At 40.6% G+C, this 21,591-nt stretch overlaps 3 protein-coding genes across 8 annotated transcripts in view; 1 reads left to right on the top strand and 2 right to left on the bottom strand.

Annotated features, from left to right (window-relative positions):
• Positions 1–625: 625 nt before the first annotated feature.
• On the top strand, positions 626–1,627 carry LOC129754122 (NADH dehydrogenase [ubiquinone] iron-sulfur protein 4, mitochondrial). Its single transcript, XM_055749991.1, has 4 exons — positions 626–785; positions 904–1,057; positions 1,130–1,305; positions 1,365–1,627. Exons 1-4 carry the CDS (start codon positions 739–741, stop codon positions 1,543–1,545), a joined length of 558 nt encoding a protein of 185 aa, XP_055605966.1. The 5' UTR covers positions 626–738; the 3' UTR covers positions 1,546–1,627.
• A 55-nt stretch (positions 1,628–1,682) lies between these two features.
• Positions 1,683–21,591, bottom strand: part of LOC129754121 (probable serine/threonine-protein kinase cdc7) — a 68,800-nt gene continuing 48,891 nt past the window's right edge. For all 6 annotated transcript variants that reach the window (XM_055749984.1, XM_055749988.1, XM_055749986.1 and 3 more), the window contains 3 exons: positions 18,334–18,711; positions 17,535–18,275; positions 1,683–2,233 (listed from right to left, as the gene is read on the bottom strand). In XM_055749984.1, coding sequence (XP_055605959.1) covers positions 1,982–2,233; positions 17,535–18,275; positions 18,334–18,711 — 1,371 coding nt within the window. In that variant the 3' untranslated portion in view covers positions 1,683–1,981. The remainder of the gene's footprint in view (positions 2,234–17,534; positions 18,276–18,333; positions 18,712–21,591) is intronic.
• LOC129754120 (uncharacterized) lies at positions 4,177–11,405 on the bottom strand. Its single transcript, XM_055749983.1, has 2 exons — positions 4,256–11,405; positions 4,177–4,195 (listed from the first exon to the last, which is right to left on the bottom strand). Exon 1 carries the CDS (start codon positions 10,495–10,497, stop codon positions 5,926–5,928), a length of 4,572 nt encoding a protein of 1,523 aa, XP_055605958.1. The 5' UTR covers positions 10,498–11,405; the 3' UTR covers positions 4,177–4,195; positions 4,256–5,925.

Here is a 21,591-nt window from a genome sequence, read left to right as displayed (position 1 = left end):
TAATTATTACCGAAATTATGGTGATATTTACCGGCATTTAGAGAATATTTACCGGAATTTCGGTAATAGTAACAGGTATTTCGGTAAATTATACCGGTCATTCGGTACATAATACCGAACTTTTACAGCTTTTCGGTAAAGAAAATAACGGTATTTCGGTAATAATTTTAGATAATAGGGTAATAATTACAGGTTTTTCGGTAATAATTACAGGTTTTCGGTAATTTATAAAGGTATTACAGTAAATTCTACCGGTTGTTCGGTATATACTACCGAGCTTTTATAGTTTTCCGGTTAAACATTACCGAGCTTTCGGTAATAATTACAGGCATTTTGGTTGTACAATACCGTTGTTCGGTAATATAACGAGCTATCACGTTGACAACTGTCAATAATTTGACAGATGATCTTATTCATGATCAGTCGAGTTTCGGTAATGTTTTACCGAAAAAGGTCTGTAATATTTGACAGCTGTCACTTCTCTGCCATGAGAAAAATTACCGAACGGTTTAACGAACTCCACATGTTAGGATTTCGGTAAAAAAATTACCGAACTCGGTAATTTTCGTTTACTGTGTATAAGTTGTACCAAAAATAGTGTAAAATAAAAGCCGAAGATGTATTTTCCGGTTTAGCGTGTATTTTCCAAAACAAATTTTCGTGGGACCGAAATTTCGTTGTGCTGCGTCGTCGTACCGATTGGATTATTCCGCAAATAAATCTACTTTTCGGTTCACCATGAGCCTGCTGCTCAGATCCTTGTCCCGCACGGCCGTTTCTCAATGGTAGGTATCCAAAACGGTTGAATTCGCTTGCGATATTCCAAAATATACGACACTCCGCTACGCGACTTCCCATGGTTGTGTAATCATTGTGATGATTTTGTTTTGAACCTTATTACAGGAACCGAGCTGCCTTCTCCACATCCTCGGTAGCTCTGAAGGATCCCCGGCAGCACAAGGAAGCTCCGATTGTGGACGCCAATCTGGTGATTGCCGATGCAGAGGAACGCCGGGAACGGGAAAAGGCTGCTGCCACTATTACGGTTCCTGTTAAGGTAAATATTGATAGTTAAAATTATTCTAATGGAGTCGAAGAGTGAGCTGAATTTGTTTTCAAATAATCTCAGGTCGACCTCAGTCCGATTTCCGGCATCCCGGAGGAACACGTCAAGGAACGACGTGTTCGCATTTTTATGCCAGCCAAGAATGCCATGCAAAGTGGAACCGATAACATTCAGCACTGGACCATCGAGTTCGACAACCGGGAGCGATGGGAAAATCCACTGATGGGATGGTGCTCGACGTAAGTTAGTTCTCTTGCCAATCCGTGTAAGATTATTAAAGCAAAATGTTGCATTTCAGTGGCGATCCCCTGTCCAACATGCGTGTGGATTTCGGTTCAGCCGATGAAGCCATTTCCCACTGCGAACGGAACGGCTGGAGGTGGTTCGTCGATAAACAGGAAGCTCCCAAGAAGCCCCGCGTTAAGAACTACGGCATCAACTTTTCCTGGAACAAACGTACTCGTGTGTCCACCAAGTAAGCGAAAGGCGGAAACAGTTTAGATTTTCAAATTTGAATTACCCTCTCTGAGGTGATTATCAATAAATGGTGTTATTACTTGATTCGGACAGTTTCGATTACGAAAGAAAACAATACTTCTTTTAAATAGTACTTTAATGAATTGTATTGTTGGTTTCATGTATAGAAAAACGGAAATATTTTCGCTTTTATAGCTTTTATAGTCTAGTCTAGTTTAACAATAAAACATAATTTCTATCTTATAGAGAGTCAAAGAAAGGAAGAAGGACGGTTTCAAGTTACAATACACCAGGTAATGGTTCCTCTTATCTAAGTCTAGCATTGTTCAAATTCAACAGAAGGCACAAATAACGTGGACCATTTCCCAATGGCCGCATCCCCTGCGGTTGTCCTTCGGTATCCCGGAAGACTTCCGTCGCAGAGGACTATCTTCGTCGCTAGTTGTTATCATCGTCGCCATTGTCGTTGTTGCTGCTACTGTTATCGTGGTGGTTGATGCGGATTGCTGGGTGATTTGCGGGGCTGTTGCCCCCACTATTATGGTGCCGCCCTTGGTTGGGGTGGTGCGTTTTGGTGTAGGTTTGGTCCATCTGCAACTGTTCCAGTTGCAGCTGTTTCCGGATGGCGCCCAGCTGGGTGAGGACCCGCGGTGATCCCGGAGACAGCCGGGTACGTTCGACGGCGGGAATCTGGAAAAGTTTGTTTGGAAATTAGTTTAGGTCTTCTGATTAATTTGACCAATTTCATATCTATCATTTTTGTATTCACAGTAGCATGCATTTTATAGTGATTGACATGAATTATTTTACTGCTTTAGAATAAGTACTACTATTTAGTGTTGGTTTACATTTTAGTTTAATTTGGGAATCAGCTTACCATGAAATAATTTCTTTTACAGAAAATTCAGCTGTGGATTGAATGTAACAATGATATGAATAATAATCAAATTAGAAGCCAATTAAAAAAAAAAGTACATTGGTACGTTAATGTCATTACCGTCAAACGGGGCATCATGCAACAGCGGGGTTAGATGCAACATTTATATAACACTACACTGAATCAATTTTTAATTTAATGTATTGTAACAAAGTTATCTTTTAATGATTGCAAAATGATGATGACGTAATTTCTCGCATCTTAAGCTAGGTTTTTCAAATTTTTTATTTTTATATAAAATTTGAAAAATCGAGCAATAAATGTACAAATTTTCACATTTTTTGAAGCCGAAAAAAACTTTACCCAGTATGACGGATTGGCTTGATAAAATTACCTACAAACTTTTTACTGGTTTCCTAATGATATACCGGCATTGTTGGTGTTAAAATATTTTTCGAACAATCACCCAATTTTTTGAAAAAAATATTTCTATAATTCAGTTTGGTGTGTGGGGTAAAATGCAACAAAATGCAAATCAAAGAAACGCCTTGTAAATCTCGTTTCCATGTGCTGGAATATGAATGTTTTGCATCACGCGTTTGTGAACATTGAAATTTCATTCATCCAAACATTTATTTTTATGATTTCAGCTTTTAGAATTTTTCGTAGTATTACTTAACCCCTAAATGTATGCAGCATCCTTATTTTCAGAAAAAATGTGAAAATTAGTTTTTACAGACCAAAAAATTACTTCAATTGGTGTTTTCACGCGTAATGGTCTTAAGGCATCGCAAATATATCAAAAACTTTAAATTTTTATACGTGTTCATAAGATTGTTCATTAAAACCAAAGTTTGTTGCAAGTTACCCCATTTTCTAAGGAGGATGAAAATCACATGTTTTTAAAAAATTAAAAATAAGTAAAGAAACCAATAATTTTTCTAACTACGCCAATTTGATGTCCTATCATCCTTGAAACTTTTGATGCATTAGGGGTAGGATTTACTGTGAACATAAGTTTTTTAGAAGCCATTGAAGTTGAAAATTGTTGCATGTTGCCCCAGTTGACGGTATTGAATTTTTAGCATAAAAAAACATACAAAAAGAAGTGTTGCTGTGAATAATAATAATCGTGTTCTCATTATGATTTGATCTTATAAAATACACCTCACTTTGGACCTTTAAACCCGGTTCAAATCGGAGAGAAGTCTTGATGATGAAGGTTACTTGCATGACTTTTTAGATGATTTATCTATTTACGATACAGTAATTTATCTCACAGGAATTCATAGAACGTAACTCAAAATGTTTGAACACGTTATTAATTGTCACAAAACGTGATTCATGTATGCCTGCGCAGAATCTTCCAACCAAAGAAAATGGGAATAATTTAATAACTCTGTGAGCTAAATATTACTCTTCAAAGTAATATTCGTACTTTTGTCGATGTTGCCGCCAAAAAAGTAAAACCACCGTTCCGTTAGCGATAGTTTTATTATGCTATAAAGCTGTAAAAGCGATGTAATGTTTAGATACATTTTTTATAATAAAGAAGTTTCTGTACTCACAAATTTCAGTGGCAACTTAAGATTCTTGGCGAACAACAACTAATTTAGCGTGAGGTGGTTTGCTCCTATTCTTGCTACCCTAGAATCATAAACGCTATATTTAACAAGAGGAGATTATTTTTAGCAAGTCGTAACTTACAATTGGTTCAATTTCTGTAATTTACAGCTTCTGTAAAACAACGTGATATTGCCAACACGCAACGTAACCTAGAATCGTAAAAAGAGGCTCATACAAGATTCCCTAACAGCTCATTTTGTGGTACTTACGATTTTGTTCGTAACAATCACGGTGAATCAAATCGTTATTAGAAAAAGCAATTCACGATACAATTAACTGCAATTTAAAACTGTAAATTTATCTCCGGCTGAACCACGTTGAAACTAGCTAGCAATTTCCGTCTTTCCTCACTAAACTGACAATTTTCTACTTTATGCTTCTCTTCCTCTGTTCTATTTCCTCTTCTTATTCTTCTCTCTTTCCACCTTCTACACGCTCAACTTCCAAAACCTTATCCATGGTTAAATCCGTGGCAACATCCTCCGCCCCGTAAAGATGCTCCGGACCTGCAGCTTTACCCGATTCTCTCACGCCTACGATTGCCAGCTTCGCCACCGGTCTTTTCAGGATTCCCATGTTTCCAGTTTGGACGAATGCCTGACGCGTCCTTCCATCTTTCCCTGGAACTGTACGTACAACCTTGCCACGGATCCAACGATTACGAATACCATCATCAGCTATGAACACAAGGTCACCGGGTACTATAGGCTTCACGTCATCGTACCATTTCGTCCTTCGATTGAGTGTTGGGAGATATTCTTTCACCCATCTTTGCCAGAATATATCCAGCAACTTCTGACACTGATTCCAACCGCTGGTCAACGCTTCTCGTTCGCTGGTTGGACGCTTTTCGGATTGTTTGGCACCATGGGAATCAAGCAGCAAGAAATGGTTGGGTGTCAAAGATTCCTGGTCAGCTGTTTCCAAGGGGAGGTGTGTCAAAGGCCTGGAGTTGACTATGGATTCTGCTTCACAAAGAACAGTGACAAAGACTTCGTCGGTCGGAGAACGTGATTCATGTAGTGCATTCATTGCCACCTTCACCGTGCGCACCATCCTCTCCCACGCACCGCCCGTGTGCGGAGAGGAGGGGGGATTGAAGAACCATTCGGTTTCCGCGTTCGTGAACGTCGAAGCTAACCCTTCATTCAGCATCTTAATTTTGTTCCGGAGCTCGCGACTCGCGCCGACAAAGTTCGTGCCATTGTCACTGAATACCTTCAGTGGGGGTCCACGGCGTGCGATGAATCGGCGTATAGCAAGCTTACAGGCCTCAGTTGACAAAGATGTGACCGCTTCTAGGTGCACCGCTCTCACCACCAGACAGGTGAATAAGGCCACCCACCTCTTGACGTTGGATCGCCCAATCTTGATCGAATATGGACCGAAGTAATCGATGCCTACTATGGAAAACGGCCTTCCTCCCGGTGTCACTCGTTCTTCCGGAAGAGGCGCCATTCGTGGTGCTTCCGGTTTCGCCTTGTACACCTTACACCAACAGCATCCTTTCGCCACCCGACGTACAACGGCTCTGAGTTCGGAAATGTAGAACTTTTGCCGCAACTCGTTCACAACGGTCTCACCGTAACTATGCGCATATTTCCTGTGGTACCAATCTACTAGCAACTCCGTTACACGATGACCTTTGGGCAAAATGATGGGGTACTTGGCATCAAACGGCGAATACTCGGTTCTGCTCTGCATTCTAACTATTCCCGTTTCGTCTACAAACGGCGACAGCTTACGAAGAGGACTGGTTTTCCCTAGCTTGCAGCTTACGTTTTTGGGATCCGACTTGAGTTTTTTCAATATGATGATTTCATCCGGGTACGCCTCACTTTGAGCAAGACGCCATAGAGCTCTTTCAGCGCACTGGAAGTCAATCTGACTCAGTTCGCCCACCGTAGTTGATTTTCACCTGGCCAGTTTTTCTTACGTGATTCCTCCAACTAAACATGAACGACACGGTCCTCAAAAGACGTTCCCACTTGGAAAACTTTCCTAAATCGTACAACAGGTCCATCACTTCTCGATGCGCATGTACTGGTCGCAGTTCCTCGACGATCTCAACTGGCTTAACCATCTTCTGTGGCCATTCCGTTTCGGCAAGGTACAGGAACTCTGGCCCGATGAACCACCTACTATCCGATTTCAAACAGGGACCTTTTCCCCATTTTGTCGCCTCGTCCGCTACGTTTTCTTTGGTAGGGACCCAGCGCCACTCATCAACGTTGGTCAGTTCTTGGATTTCACCCACTCGAAACGCCACGTACGGCCGGTACTTCATGGCATCTGACTTGATCCATGACAATACTGTGCTGGAATCGCTCCAAAAGAACTTTTGCTTGATTGGAATAGAGTGTCCTTGGGCAATTGATTTAGACAATCGGCTACCGATTACTGCTGCTTCCAGCTCCAAGCGGGGCATTGATAACGGCTTTAATGGAGCCACTCTAGCCTTGGAAGATACTAAAATACATCGAGGCTGTCCACAGTCAACTATCCGGAAGTATGCCACAGCTGAATACGCGTTCTCTCCTGCATCAACAAATACGTGCATCTGCAACGTTTGATAACTATCTTTCGCATAATTAGGGAAGTAGCAACGTGGGATTCTAACTACATCCATCTCTCGGAACACATCTAACCATCTCGTCCATAGTGATTCGATCTCCGGTGGAACTGGATCATCCCAGCCCACAGAGTTTCTCCACAACGCTTGGATCAACACCTTGGCCTGTATCAACAAATGCGCAAGTAAGCCTAAAGGGTCAAAAAGACTCATGACGAATTTCAATATCATTCTTTTCGAGAGAACTACTTTTCCGGCAATCAATTGTTGCAAATCATCCCGTAGCAGAACTCTGTAGCCGAACTGATCGCTGTCTGGGTACCAAGTCATACCAAGTACGCGTTCGCTTTGGTACACTGTATTGTCGCTAAATTGCTTCGGTTCCGTAACACATTCTTGTCCAAGTTGGGAGAGAACTTGACTCGAATTCGATAGAAAATTCCTTAACTCCATACCTGCTGACGAGTGTATCATACGAACCGTTTGGGTAAGTTCAACGACTTCTTCCAGGGTGTCCCTGCTATCCGCATAGTCGTCCACATAGTGGCCCTCGATTATGGCCTTGACTGCTTCCGGATACTGCTCCTCCCATCGTTTAGCATTCCAATTCTTTACGTGCTGTGCCGAGCAGGGTGAGCACGTAGCACCGAACGTGGCCACGTCCATCACGTACACTTCTGGTTGCGAATTCGGTTCCTCGGACCACAAAAATCTTTGCGCTTGCTGATCCTCCCGTCGAATTTTCACCTGGTGGTACATTTCTCGAATGTCCCCAGTAACACACACTTGTCTTTGCCGGAAACGGTACAAAACAGTCGGCAACGCAGTTAACATGTCCGGACCTTTCAGGAGCATATCATTCAAACAAACGTTTCCGGATTTCGCTGCCGCATCCCAGACGATGCGCAGTTTCCCGGGTTTCTTAGGGTTGGTGACCACGCTAATTGGGAGATACCATGTTCTGTAGGGGTCTGACTCATTTAGCTCCTGTTCGCTAGCTTTATGAGCGTACCCTTTGGCCAAGTAGTCTTGTATTTGCTTATTCACCTTCACACGTAACTCGGGATCCTTACTCAATTTTCGCTGCAGACATTGATTCCGCCTTTCAGCCATACCACGGCTCGGAGGAAAGCTAAACTTTTCGTAGCGCCAGAGTAGGCCCGTTTCGTAATGCCCGTCTTCACGAAGACGAGTGGTTCTGTTCAAAATATCCACGGCTCGTCGATCGTTTCCTGATTGCGCGACTGGGGTCGCCGAGATGCCCAGGCGTTCAACAGCGAAAAATCCTTTCACGAGATCGTGCAAATCAGCCTCATTTTTATCCTCTGGACACTCAGCGATGTGCAAAGACGGAGAAACCTTCAGTTCTTGCGAACACTTGCTGGAACCACTAACGTTGCCACAAATCGTCCATCCTATTCTGGATTTCAACGCCACCGGCTCGTGTGCTTGACCTTCACGTCTGTTTACTGGTACTGCAGCCTTGAAATTGTCCAGTCCAATCAATATTTTCGGGATTGCGTCCTGGTAACTATCCACTGGCAGTTTTCCCAAATAGGGATATCGTCGAACCAAATAATCATAGCAAAGCGATTGCACCGGCAGGTCGAGTTTTTCAACCGTGCGTACGCCTTGAAGTGGTACACGCTTTTCACTGCGCAATCCAGAAATCTCCAGATTCACTTTTCTTGAGCTGTTTTCACGCCGAGTCACGTTCGCTGTCCAGATCATACAGAGCGGAAGATGAACACCATCAATATCCAGCCGATCCGCCACGGATTGTTCCAAAAGCGTCGTCGACGAGCCATCGTCGAGGAAGGCGAATGTATGCAGTTTGACTGCTCCGTTGTACAAAATAACCGGCACAATTCGAAAAAGTGTAGATGATTTCATCTGCTGATGAAATGCAATCGTCGCTGAAGAGCTCTCCTTCGGTTGGCCTGGGTGTAGTAGGGTATGGTGTTCCAGATCGCAACCAACGATCTCACACCTCCGTTTCGATTTACAAATCCACTTCCCATGTGGAATCAGGCATTTGTGACACAACTTGTGCTCAGACACTAGCTTCCAACGATCGGGGACGATTAACGCTTTATAGTCCAGGCAGTCTCGAATTCGATGCGTAGTACTACGGCAGGCAAAACACGGTTTTGATTCGTTCTGCGGCCGAGGTTGTTCCTTTTTGGTGAAACGATCATAACGTGCCTCCTGCGGTTGAACATGAGTGTGGATGAAGGCCGTGTCTCGATCTTTCTTTTCCGGTTTCGTTGATCTATTCGAAGGAGCTTCATACGTGAACGTAACATCGTTGGCAGCCGAGACAAGAACCGAAATGTAGTCGCAAAAAACTTCCAAATCCACTTTATCCATTCTTCTCATGTACAAAGACCAGTCAAGACGATAATTTGCTGGAAGCTTTTGCACAAGCTCGTGCATCAGGCTGGGGTTGGTCAGATGTGACCGTAGATTCGCAGACCTCATATGGCCCACCAGGTTCTGAACCGCTACACCAAAATTGATAAGTGTCTCCAGCCGATCGGGTTTAGGTGCGGGCGTGCTTCTGACTTTCTGCAGCAAGGCTTGTACTAGTCGTTCCGGGTTTCCAAATAAATTCTCCAACATCGACATCACCAGTGGAACCGACGCAGGTTCGTATAAATTACTCCGAACCGCGTCGAGTGCGCTTCCCTTCAGCGACTTCTGCAACCGCAGTAGATTCTCCGAATCCGAAAAGCCACAAACACTGGTCGAGTTCCGATAGCTGGAAATAAACTGCGACCAATCCTCGGGATTGCCATTGAAAACTGGTAACTCCTTATAACCCACTTGCCTGGCCGCTAGCTGACGTTGGAATCTATTCCAGTTCCCGTCGTGTTCTCCTGCTCCTTGGTCGTTGTTCGTCGGATGCTGATATCTCGGTTGATATTCCATCGGTTGATTGTGAGCCATCGACGTAATCGGATGGGCAACAGGGAACGGCATGGCATTCACTGGCGGGGGCATTGGTTCCCATCGTTGATTGTAGCCGGTGGGAATGTTCGGTTGTTTGACTTTGGTCCCAATGGTTGGCAAACTCGATACTATCGGAGCTCCCGTACAATATGACACCATGGGAAAAGCCGGATAGTTGTTTCCCGTCACTACTGGTTGCTGGAGTGTGGATGTCAATTGTGGGACAAAGGAATTTGGTGGCAAAGACTGTGAATATGCAGGGAACTGCAAAGCTTCGGCACTAGCGGGGTTCACTTGCGTCGTTGGCAACATACCTGGCCTATTCTTCTTCACTGCTCCAGTGTAAACGGTGTTGTTCGTTGAAGTGACTGCTGGCAGCTGGGTCCCAGCTTGTTTACCCATACCTGCATTGATGCCAGATGGTGCTTGGGTTGTTTCTGCCACTGCCGTACCCATCTGCAGAACCGGATTTTGGTATAACCACTGCTGTACCTTACTGTCGGTGCTTTTCAAGCTTCTCCTACTCCGAACACTCACATCACCGTCTTCAGCCGCAGCTTCTTGTGCCAGCAAAGCATATTTTTTGGCGACGTTACTTAGCTGCACTTTTTCTTTTTCGGCCAGTATTTGCATTTGCACGTCCTTTTCCTCATCCAGCTTTCTCATCCGAAGAGTAAGACGTGAAGCTGACGACGTCCCGGACTTACTCGAACGAGAGGACGGTCCTCGTTTAGCTGCAGCGCTACAATCCGCGCACGTCCATGGGTGATCCTTTATTGATGAGTCCACTCCGACGCACGAAAAATGTCCCCACCTGGAACACACGTCACAGGCCACCATGGTCTGCTCTTCGTCAGGTTTCGAGCACATCATGCAATTATGTTGCATCTCATTGTTTTCATCGTTTGCGATTCGATTGCAGGACATTTTGCTCCTCCCGAATCCGAATGATGAAATTTCTTTATAGTTTGTTGCCGCCAAAAAAGTAAAACCACCGTTCCGTTAGCGATAGTTTTATTATGCTATAAAGCTGTAAAAGCGATGTAATGTTTAGATACATTTTTTATAATAAAGAAGTTTCTGTACTCACAAATTTCAGTGGCAACTTAAGATTCTTGGCGAACAACAACTAATTTAGCGTGAGGTGGTTTGCTCCTATTCTTGCTACCCTAGAATCATAAACGCTATATTTAACAAGAGGAGATTATTTTTAGCAAGTCGTAACTTACAATTGGTTCAATTTCTGTAATTTACAGCTTCTGTAAAACAACGTGATATTGCCAACACGCAACGTAACCTAGAATCGTAAAAAGAGGCTCATACAAGATTCCCTAACAGCTCATTTTGTGGTACTTACGATTTTGTTCGTAACAATCACGGTGAATCAAATCGTTATTAGAAAAAGCAATTCACGATACAATTAACTGCAATTTAAAACTGTAAATTTATCTCCGGCTGAACCACGTTGAAACTAGCTAGCAATTTCCGTCTTTCCTCACTAAACTGACAATTTTCTACTTTATGCTTCTCTTCCTCTGTTCTATTTCCTCTTCTTATTCTTCTCTCTTTCCACCTTCTACACGCTCAACTTCCAAAACCTTATCCATGGTTAAATCCGTGGCAACAGTCGAACTTATCTTTTAATCTGGATAGAGTCTGAGCTTTTAGGCTCGAATGTATCTTTTATTTTCTACCAGTATCACAAAAGGCTTAAGGTTCAGTTGCGATGGATGTTCCGACTGAAGTTTGATTGCGATTGGAGTTCAGTTTATGTAGTATTCGAATTTCGCTGGATCGGGAGGACCAACATGAAGAATGTTCTGAAAGTTCACTTCACAAACTATCGTTGGATCGGGAGGACCAACATAAAGAATGTTCTGAAGGTTCACTTCACAAACTTTCATTGGATCGGGAGGACCAACATGAAGAATGTTCGGAAGGTTCACTTCATGAGTTTTCTTTGGATCGGGAGGACCAACATGAAAAATGTTCTGAAGCTTCACTTCACAATCTTTCATTAGATCGGGAGGACCAACATGAAGAATGTTCTGAAGGTTCACTTCACAAACTTTCATTGGATCGGGAGGACCAACTTGAAGAGTGTTCTGAAAATTCACTCTACGAATTTCGTTGGATCGGGAGGACCAACATGAAGAATGTTCTGAAGGTTCACTTCACAAACTTTCATTGGATCGGGAGGACCAAAATGAAGATTGTTCTGAACATGTAGAGAGTTCTGAAGGTTCACTCTACGAATTTCGTTGGATCGGGAGGACCAACATGAAGAGTGTTCTGAAGGTTCACTTCACAAATTTTCATTGGATCGGGAGGACCAACATGAAGAGTGTTCTGAAGGTTCACTTCACAAACTTTCATTAGATTGGAAGGACCAACATTAAGAGTGTTCTGAAGGTTCACTTCACAAATTTTCACTGGATCGGGAGGACCAACATGAAAAGTGTTTTGAAGGTTCACTTCACAAACTTTCATTGGATCGGGAGGATCAACATAAAGAATGTTCTTAAGGTTCACTTCACAAACATTCATTGGATCGGGAGGACCAACATGAAGAATGTTCTGAAAGTTCACTTCACAAACTTTCGTTGGATCGGGATGACCAACATAAAGAATGTTCTGAATGTTCACTTTACAAACTTTCATTTGATCGGGAGGACCAACATGAAGAGTGTTCAGAAGGTTCACTCCACAAACTTTCGTTGGATCGGGAGGACCAACATGAAGAGTGTTCTGAAAGTTCACTTCACAAACTTTCATTGGATTGGGAGGACCAACATGAAGAATGTTTTGAAGATTCACTTTACGAATTTCGTTGGATCGGGAGGACCAACATGAAGAATATTCTGAAGGTTCACTTCACAAACTTTCATTGGATCGGGAGGACCAACTTGAAGAGTGTTCTGAAAATTCACTCTACGAATTTCGTTGGATCGGGAGGACCAACATGAAGAATGTTCTGAAGGTTCACTTCACAAACTTTCATTGGATCGGGAGGACCAAAATGAAGATTGTTCTGAACATGTAGAGAGTTCTGAAGGTTCACTCTACGAATTTCGTTGGATCGGGAGGACCAACATGAAGAGTGTTCTGAAGGTTCACTTCACAAATTTTCATTGGATCGGGAGGACCAACATGAAGAGTGTTCTGAAGGTTCACTTCACAAACTTTCATTAGATTGGAAGGACCAACATTAAGAGTGTTCTGAAGGTTCACTTCACAAATTTTCACTGGATCGGGAGGACCAACATGAAAAGTGTTTTGAAGGTTCACTTCACAAACTTTCATTGGATCGGGAGGATCAACATAAAGAATGTTCTTAAGGTTCACTTCACAAACATTCATTGGATCGGGAGGACCAACATGAAGAATGTTCTGAAAGTTCACTTCACAAACTTTCGTTGGATCGGGATGACCAACATAAAGAATGTTCTGAATGTTCACTTTACAAACTTTCATTTGATCGGGAGGACCAACATGAAGAGTGTTCAGAAGGTTCACTCCACAAACTTTCGTTGGATCGGGAGGACCAACATGAAGAGTGTTCTGAAAGTTCACTTCACAAACTTTCATTGGATTGGGAGGACCAACATGAAGAATGTTTTGAAGATTCACTTTACGAATTTCGTTGGATCGGGAGGACCAACATGAAGAGCGTTCAGAATGTTCACTTAACAAACTTTCATTGGATTGGGAGGACCAACAGGAAGAGTGTTTTGAAGGTTCACTCTACGAATTTCGTTGGATCGGTAGGACCAACATGATGAGTGTCCTGAAGGTTCACTTTATTTTGTATTTGTATTTGTTTTATTAATAATCATGTAACTTAAGATACAAATCTTTTGAAATGTTACAATTTGAATTTCGTTAGCTTATACTCGTTCCTTACGATTTTCATATTTGTTTTAACAATATTTGCAGAAAACCTATCCTATGTTGTGAACCTCGTCAGCAAACGCCTCTTAAAACTAGATCTCGTATGAGCAGATTTGATAAAGTATGGGAGATTATTCCATTTTCTAATACCTCTGATAAAGAAAGAACTATTATAATAAGCAGAGCTATGATGTGGGATAAGAAAATTTCTGGTCCGCAAGTTTCTCAACGGTACAAGAAGTGAACGCAAATAATCTGGTTTTCCAGTTGAATAAATTCTGTGAATCATTTCACAAGCACGATTTTCATACAATTCTTCGAACCGACACCCAATTAAGTTTGACTGGAGATGCGAAACATGACTAATTCTCGGAAGCCTATAGACATATCTAACGCACGCATTTAATGCAATGCGCAATCGATTTACTGATTGAGCCTGAGCATTCAGTATAAAAAAAAGAACAATAAAGGAATAACGGATAAACATATGCTTTAAAAAGTTTTAATTTTGTACATGAATCAAAAAATCTGGTGGATGAATTCAGCTTTTTAAGTGTACCATAAATTTTGCCACACTGAATAGACACGTGCTTTTTCCAGTTGAGTTCATTATCGAATGTAACTCCTAGATTTTCAGCATGTTGCACAAATCTTATTGTTTCCTGATTTATAAGCAAGAGTGGCGGCTCTAAGAGGTTTTTGCGTGTGCAGAAAAGCATTGCCTTTGATTTAGCTGGATTAATAGGGAGAAGGTTGTGAACTGACCATTCATGGATATTCTGAAGATCAACGTTAATTTCATGACTCATTTCTGAAAAAGAAAATAAGTTTTCTTTACATATGTAGATCTGAACATCGTCAGCAAACATTTGAATTTTACAGTGCTGTATAATCTCGGGCAAATCATTAATAAATAGTGAAAACAGAAGAGGGCCTAGAATTGATCCCTGGGGAACACCAGATTTAATAGGAATAAAATTTGAAAATTTTTCTTCGTAATATACGGCTTGAGTGCGATTTTTTAAATATGAGAGAATCATTAGAGCTGCTTGTTTGCTAAAATTGAATTGATTCACAAGTTTTTGTATTAACTTCACATGAGAGACTCTGTCAAATGCTTTAGCAAAATCGATCAAAACTAAAATAGACACTCCTTTTTTGTCTAAAGCTAGCGAAATATCATTATGAACTTTCATGAGCACTGTTTCTGTGCTGTGTAACGATCTGAATCCGGATTGAAAAGTGGTAAGCAGGTTATTGCTATTGACATATTCTGTAATTTGCAATTTAACAAGTTTTTCAAATACTTTAGAAATCGAAGGTAAAATACTAATTGGCCGAAAATTTGTTATTTCGTTGTTATTGGGCTTCTTTGCGATTGGAATAACTTTAACCTTTTTCCACTGAAAGGGAAATTTCGAAGTAGTGATAATTGTAGCGAATAAATCAGAAAGTAAAGGTAGTATTTGAGGTAGAATTAAACGGATCAGCTTTAGAGAAATATTGTCAAGACCAATAGCGTCTGATTTTATAGAAAATATAGCATTCACGATTTCGTAGCTTTCACTATTTCTGAACTGAAAACCTCCCGCGTTACTGGGCACTATAATTTCAGAATCGCAGCTTTGTGAAAAATTAGAAGAGAAGTATTCATTAATCTCGGAAACAGAATAGTTAGACTTTACGAGTTTCGTTGGATCGGGAGGACCAACATGAAGAATGTTCAGAAGGTTCACTTCACAAACTTTCATTGGATCGGGAGGACCAACATGAAGAGTGTTCTGAAGATTCACTTTACGAATTTCGTTGGATCGGGAGGACCAACATGAAGAGTGTTCTGAAGGTTCAATTCACGAATTTCATTGGATCGGGAGGACCAACATGAAGAGTGTTCTGAAGGTTCACCCTACGAATTTCGTTGGATTGGGAGGACCAACATGAAGAATGTTTAGAAGGTTCAATTCACAAACTTTCATTGGATCGGGAGGACCAACATGAAAAGTGTTCAAAAAGTTCACTATACGAATTTTGTTTAGAAGGTTCACTCTACGAGTTTCGTTGGATTGGGAAGACCAACATGAAGAGTGTTCTGAAGGGTCACTTACGAATTTCTTTGGATCGGGAGGACCAACATGAAGAGGTTTCTGAAGATTCACTTTATGAATATTCGTTGGATTGAGAGGACCAACATGAAGAGTGTTTATAATGTTCACTTCACAAACTTTTATTGGATCGGGTGGACCAACATGAAAAGTGTTCTGAAGGTTCACCCTACGAATTTCGTTGGATCGAGAGGACCAACATGAAGAATGTTCTGAAGGTTCACTTCACAAACTTTCGTTGGATCGGGAGGACCAACATGAAGAGTGTTTTGAAGGCTGACTTTACGAATTTTTTTGAATCGGGAGGACCAACATGAAGAGGTTTCTGAAGATTCACTTTATGAATATTCGTTGGATTGAGAGGACCAACATGAAGGGTGTTTATAATGTTATCTTCACAAACTTTTATTGGATCGGGTGGACCAACATGAAGAGTACTCTGAAGGTTCACAACGAATTTGCGTTAGCTCGAGACGGCGAACATGGCAAAGTTTTTTGATGGTATACCGTGTTTTAATAACCATATTTCTGGAGAAGAATTTCATGCAAGAAAAAGGTAATTTAAGTATAAGAAAAGTTGGTTCCGAATCACTAGTTTGTTAAATTCAGTACAAAAGATTGGTTTGAAAAATATCGAATGGGATCAGGATTAAATCGAAGTAGAACTGGAGAGGGATGTCCAGTATATAAGAGTTGAATACAGAAACAAACCATCGCATGCACCGAAAGGAGCATTGAATTCGGTCTGGAGCAGCATTTCTAGTATAAAATAGTTGGTTTGAGAACTTTTCTAGTCAGTTGGATCTTAAGTATCGCAATTTATATCTGGCAAGAGCTGGATGTTCAGTATCTACAAAAAAGTCGGTTTAGGTGATATTCTCGTCGGAAAGAGGCTCCAGAGTAAAATGTGCTGGCCAAAAAGAAACCTCCATTGTTAGATGAGCTTGACTAACTTCAAAAGTGTTCTGAAGGGTTCACATGAAGGATTCACAGAATCCTTAAATATATAAACAAGAAAAAGGTTTTCGATTCGAAAATCTGTCTATCGAAACGGTACAGCATAAAAATCAGCATATATTGCTTTGCTTTCTAAGGCAGAAGAAATTTTGATGTTATATGGGACCTCGTGGAGAAAGGCCAATTAAAAAACGAGCGTTTAATAGAACTTTCATCAACCGAAAAAAAATTGTTTGCTTTTTTTCTGTTTGGTGTACCTTTAAGGGGGAGATGTGTAGCCAATGATTGGCTTTGCTACCCACACTATTACCCAAAGCTCTATCGGCCTATGGATCTTCCCGCGTAGATCCCATCTATCTCTCCTTGAGCTCTCTTGTCTATACCAGTGGATGTGCCATCAGTCGGCTAACGAAATTCATTGCGGCAGGACACGAGACGCTTATTCAGCCAGTAGAATACGAAGCCAAGTTTGCACAGTAGATAGCAGACTAAAAGTTCGAATTCAGCAGTTGGACCGAATAAAAAAAAATGGTGTTTTTTATGTTTTTTTTCTTTTCTCCGGGATTTCATCCTTGTGGATTATTCAACCTTTCAGAATAATCAAGATAAAAACAAAGACCTGACTCTGGATATTTTATTTCGTTTAAAAAAACATTCAGAGTCAGGATTCGAACTTACATAACAACACTTGATTTGAAAAATACATTTTAATTTGTAATTTTATTTCATCGGGGCAAAACAATTTGAGAATCTCGAAAGTTTGATTCGATGCTCTAAAATGAAAATCTATTCGTCAGCTCCAAAAATTTTGAAATTAATAAAAAATATTCTTCAATTCCAACTTCTAATTGTTTCCCTGAAATTTCCGATTTTTTGCAAAAATGTTACCATGACAAAATAAATTCATTACAAACTGAACAAACGTCACTGAATATTTATGTAGTCTCCTCCAACTTTTACCCCTAATCCGCCTTTTCTCCGGATGTTTCATGCAGAAAAGAAATAAATACTCACATCCCACTTCTTCTCGGTGTTCTTCATGGCTTCGCTCTTCAAGTTGTCCGGCCGATCGCTGATGTACACTTTCGGTGGCGAAAGTGGCGGCAGTTTGCTGGAAATGCTCACTTGTTTCTGTAGATTGTTCTTCCTGCTCCCGTTACCCCGCTTCATCCACAGGGTGTTGTAGTGCTTCACGTACTTCGATATCCGGTCGTCCATTTCGTCCGTCGTTATGTCATCCATCGTATCGTCCACCGGCACTGGGATGTGTTTGATTTTGTTGTCCACGAACACCTCCCCGTTGCGGATGTTAACGGAAACTTTCGGATCCGGCGTCTTTTTGCTCGGATGGAAGAGCGATTCCTTGTCGATGTTCATCGAGTAAGGTTTCCGGTAGTTTTTCCGAACGATGACCGGATTTAGAACCGAGAGGTCTTGGTCATTGTCACTCTCGTGGTACTGAATGTCAATGATTTTGTAGGGGTTTGGAGGCGAAACCGACCCACGATGTGTTTCTTCGTGGTCCCTTTCCAAAGAACGGAGCAGCTGCTTATGACGTTGCCTTTTTAGTTCGGATTGAGCTTCCCGTTGAAGTCGACTATTGTCGGCTGATTGCTGACAGAAGTTGCAAAGGTTAGAAGAACGTTGTTTGTTTGACCGCTTCATAACCCGTTCACATTTGATACAAAGTTTTTCCAATCGTTTTTGGCAATTGAGGCAGTGATCGTCGACCTTCCGTTGGGTTTTTGGAGTTGCCTAAAAAAAATGTTTGTTTCAACAAAAACCTCCAAATCAACCTACCAACTAAACCAACCTTATGGTGATAATGGCCTCCGTTTCTCGAGTCCCGCGGCATAAATGACCGGTCAATGTCCGCTCGACAATTTTTGCAATACTGATACCGTTCGTAGCTAGCCCGCGATTCATTGGACGATTCGTCGTATTCCATCTCCGAGGAAATGCTGGAGGACAAGAAACCGGAAGCCACATTCTGAGCCGAGTTGCTGAAATATCGATAGACCTTTTCCTTGTCCTCCGACAGTGTCTGAGCGGGGTCTATGTAGACTTCCTTGCCATTTTCGGACAGCGTCTTCCGGTGGTCATCGTAAGGGTTGTACAGCTTGTGATCGTTCTCTAGCTTGGAGAGTAGTTGCAGCCGACGAATGTGGTTCTGTTCGTTGGTTAGACGAATCTAGTGTACAATAGATTGATATTTGAAAACAAATGACTAAATACCTTATTCTAAATAGTGGTACTAGTGATACTAAAATAAGGTTTAGAAAAATAGTGTGTAAGACATTATTCTTGAGATACTAAAAGTTTTCATGAGCAGAAGCCTTAGTCTACTGAATTAATTTGCAACTATTGGAACCAGTGTCTATCCCGATGCAAAAAAAACTAGCACGTTTTATTCCTACCTCTCTCAACTCATAACTCAGTCTCCTAGGGGACAGACATTATAAAGCTACCTCTCTCACAGAACGATTTGTGTTCTTAAAAGTGATTAACGAATAAAAGATTCATTGCAACGGGAGTACCACAGGGAAGCAATTTGGGCCCGTTGATGTTTCTTTGACTTCATCAACGATCTTCTATCTTTGACTTTGAACGGCAACGCTTTGCTCTTTACTGACGACACCTGAATTTGATACACGCTCCATTTCACAGCTACCATGGATACGTTTAGAGCTACTTGCAGAAACGAGTTCTTATGACTGTCTTTAGAGTAGAGATGAGGTGAAGGATTTATAGAAAATAAATCTAATTTAAATAAAATACTAGTTGTATCCAGCAACACTGAAGATAAATAAAATTAAATAAATTTCGTCAGTCATTGATCTATTATTCAGAGCGACAGACGTGTCGGAGTGCATTTTTAATTGAGTTTCAGAAGAATCGTACAATCACGACAAAGGCGTAGTTGTTAGAATGTGCGCAGATTGTCAAGGCTGCTGCTACGAAAAATTTGTTTCTGATTTGGCCTCCGGTAGAAAGACGGATGGGCACAGAGGGCGCAGATTTTGAAGGCTGCTGCTACGAAAATAAATGTATCTGATACGGCCTCCGGTAGAAGGATTTTAAGGCTGCTGCTACGAAAGAAATGTTTCTTATTCGGGGCCCGGAAAAAGACGGATTGGATAAGAAAGCGCAGATTTTAAATGAGTTTCTGCTTATTGTTTGTTTTGATTTGGCCTTCCGATGGAAAAAGGCGGATTGGCCTTAGGAAGCGTGGATTTTCAAGGTTGTTGCTGCTGATTCCTGTTATAATTTAGCCTCCCGGTGGAAAAAGACGGAATTAGTCTAAAGAAGCGCAGAATTTTCAGGGATGTTACTTGTTTGTTTTGATTTAGCCTTCCGGTAGAAAAAGACGGTTTGGCCTAAAGAAGCGCAGATGGGAAGCGAAAATTTTTAAGGCTGCAACTGATGATTGTTTGTTTTGATTTGGCTTTATTCGCCTTTATGTAGAGATGAGATGAAGGATATGCAGAAAATAAATAAAATTTTATGATTTCAAAAGCCTGTGCTAAGAATGGAATGTAAATTGAGATGAAAGAAAAATAGATAAAAAGTATTTAGCCCATGGTATTCTCATTAACAGATTATAATGTATGTGTGACATTTCGGAGAAAGTATACAAAAAAAAAAATGGCACAGATCAAATTAAGATTTTTTTTTTGAAAAAGGTAGTTCTTGGAAAATCACTGTTATTTCTTCAAATTTGGAAATTCTAACAAATGTTTTAATCTCAATCAATCACAAACATCTTTTTGTACCTAATGAACAATGTTTGGAAGAAATTAGCAAAATCGTATTGAAATAAATCAACAATTTAAAAAAAATATTTTTCAACTTCGATGAGCCATAACTCTCATAAGACTCAAAATAATGGCTACAAACCTGTTTAGTTGTTTTATTCGAATTAAAATGATATTATTTCACTGACTCAATAATAGCTCTTCTCATTTTAAAAAAGTCATGCACTAAAGGGATAAGCATATAATACTTTCAACTTTCAACCACAACCACACGGTCGGGCAGTTCAGGACATTTGAAAAAAAAAATAATATAAGAGAAAATCTGGACAAAATCTAGGCATTATTCTTACACATACAAAAGAAAAAAGAAATTTGAAGATTTCATTGAACCACAGCAGCAGTGTGAAAATCGTATCCAGATTAATCAAATATTTATGTTCAATTTCAATCTTTTTAGAAAACGTTTTGAACAAAATATCCAAAAAATTTCAAAGATAAATTTGAATATTATTATTTGATTGAGATAATAAATAATCTGAATTAACCCAACCAAATTAGAGAAGTTTTACCCAATATCTGGGCATCCCGGCCAGATTTTACTTGTCTCGATTTTTTTCTTGGATCTCCAGTACGATCATTGAAAGATACACCTAAGATGTTTTGCTGAAACCATACGTTTTTAATGATAGTCTAACTTTTTCAGCATTACTTTTCGAAATTTTATAATTTATCCATCGTCTGTATCCATGATCATTTAAAAAATTTGACAAGTCTGTTATTGTATATTAATAAATATTTGGCCTATTCGGTCTATTTGGCCGAATACTTAGCTCAACTATTCGGTGAGGCAAAGGCTTAACGGTTTTGGGCGGTATTCGATACCTCCCTAGCTAGTCTTAACCACAAATCAAGGTAGAACAATAATTTTCCCTGCTAAATCTGACCGTTTATTCTTATTTATTTGGATATGTCGCCTTCAAATCAGTCAAAATCAGCTCTCAAACCCTATTCAAACGGAAAAACGTAAATTTTGTTGCCTTGTACCACCGAAAAGAAAAAAAAGTAAAAATAATCTATTTTATCACTATATTTTATTATTTTGTTCAATTACTTTACTCGAAAAACAAATACAGTATGCAAAAAAAGTTTATCCACCCACCTAAAAAATTAACAATTGTAATGTTTTTCTGGTGAAAATCAAGTTGATTTCATGAATGTTCCTCCACAATTTATCATTTTATGTTTATTTATTATATTGCCATTGAAAATACGGCGTTTATTTCTTTTCTCGGGGTTTTATGTGATAAATTTTGAAA

Source organism: Uranotaenia lowii, chromosome 3, assembly GCF_029784155.1.
Source record: "Uranotaenia lowii strain MFRU-FL chromosome 3, ASM2978415v1, whole genome shotgun sequence".
NCBI classification, from domain to species: domain Eukaryota; kingdom Metazoa; phylum Arthropoda; class Insecta; order Diptera; family Culicidae; genus Uranotaenia; species Uranotaenia lowii.
The sequence above is the reverse complement of the archived record's forward strand: the minus strand, read 5'-3'. Positions and strand labels throughout refer to the sequence as shown.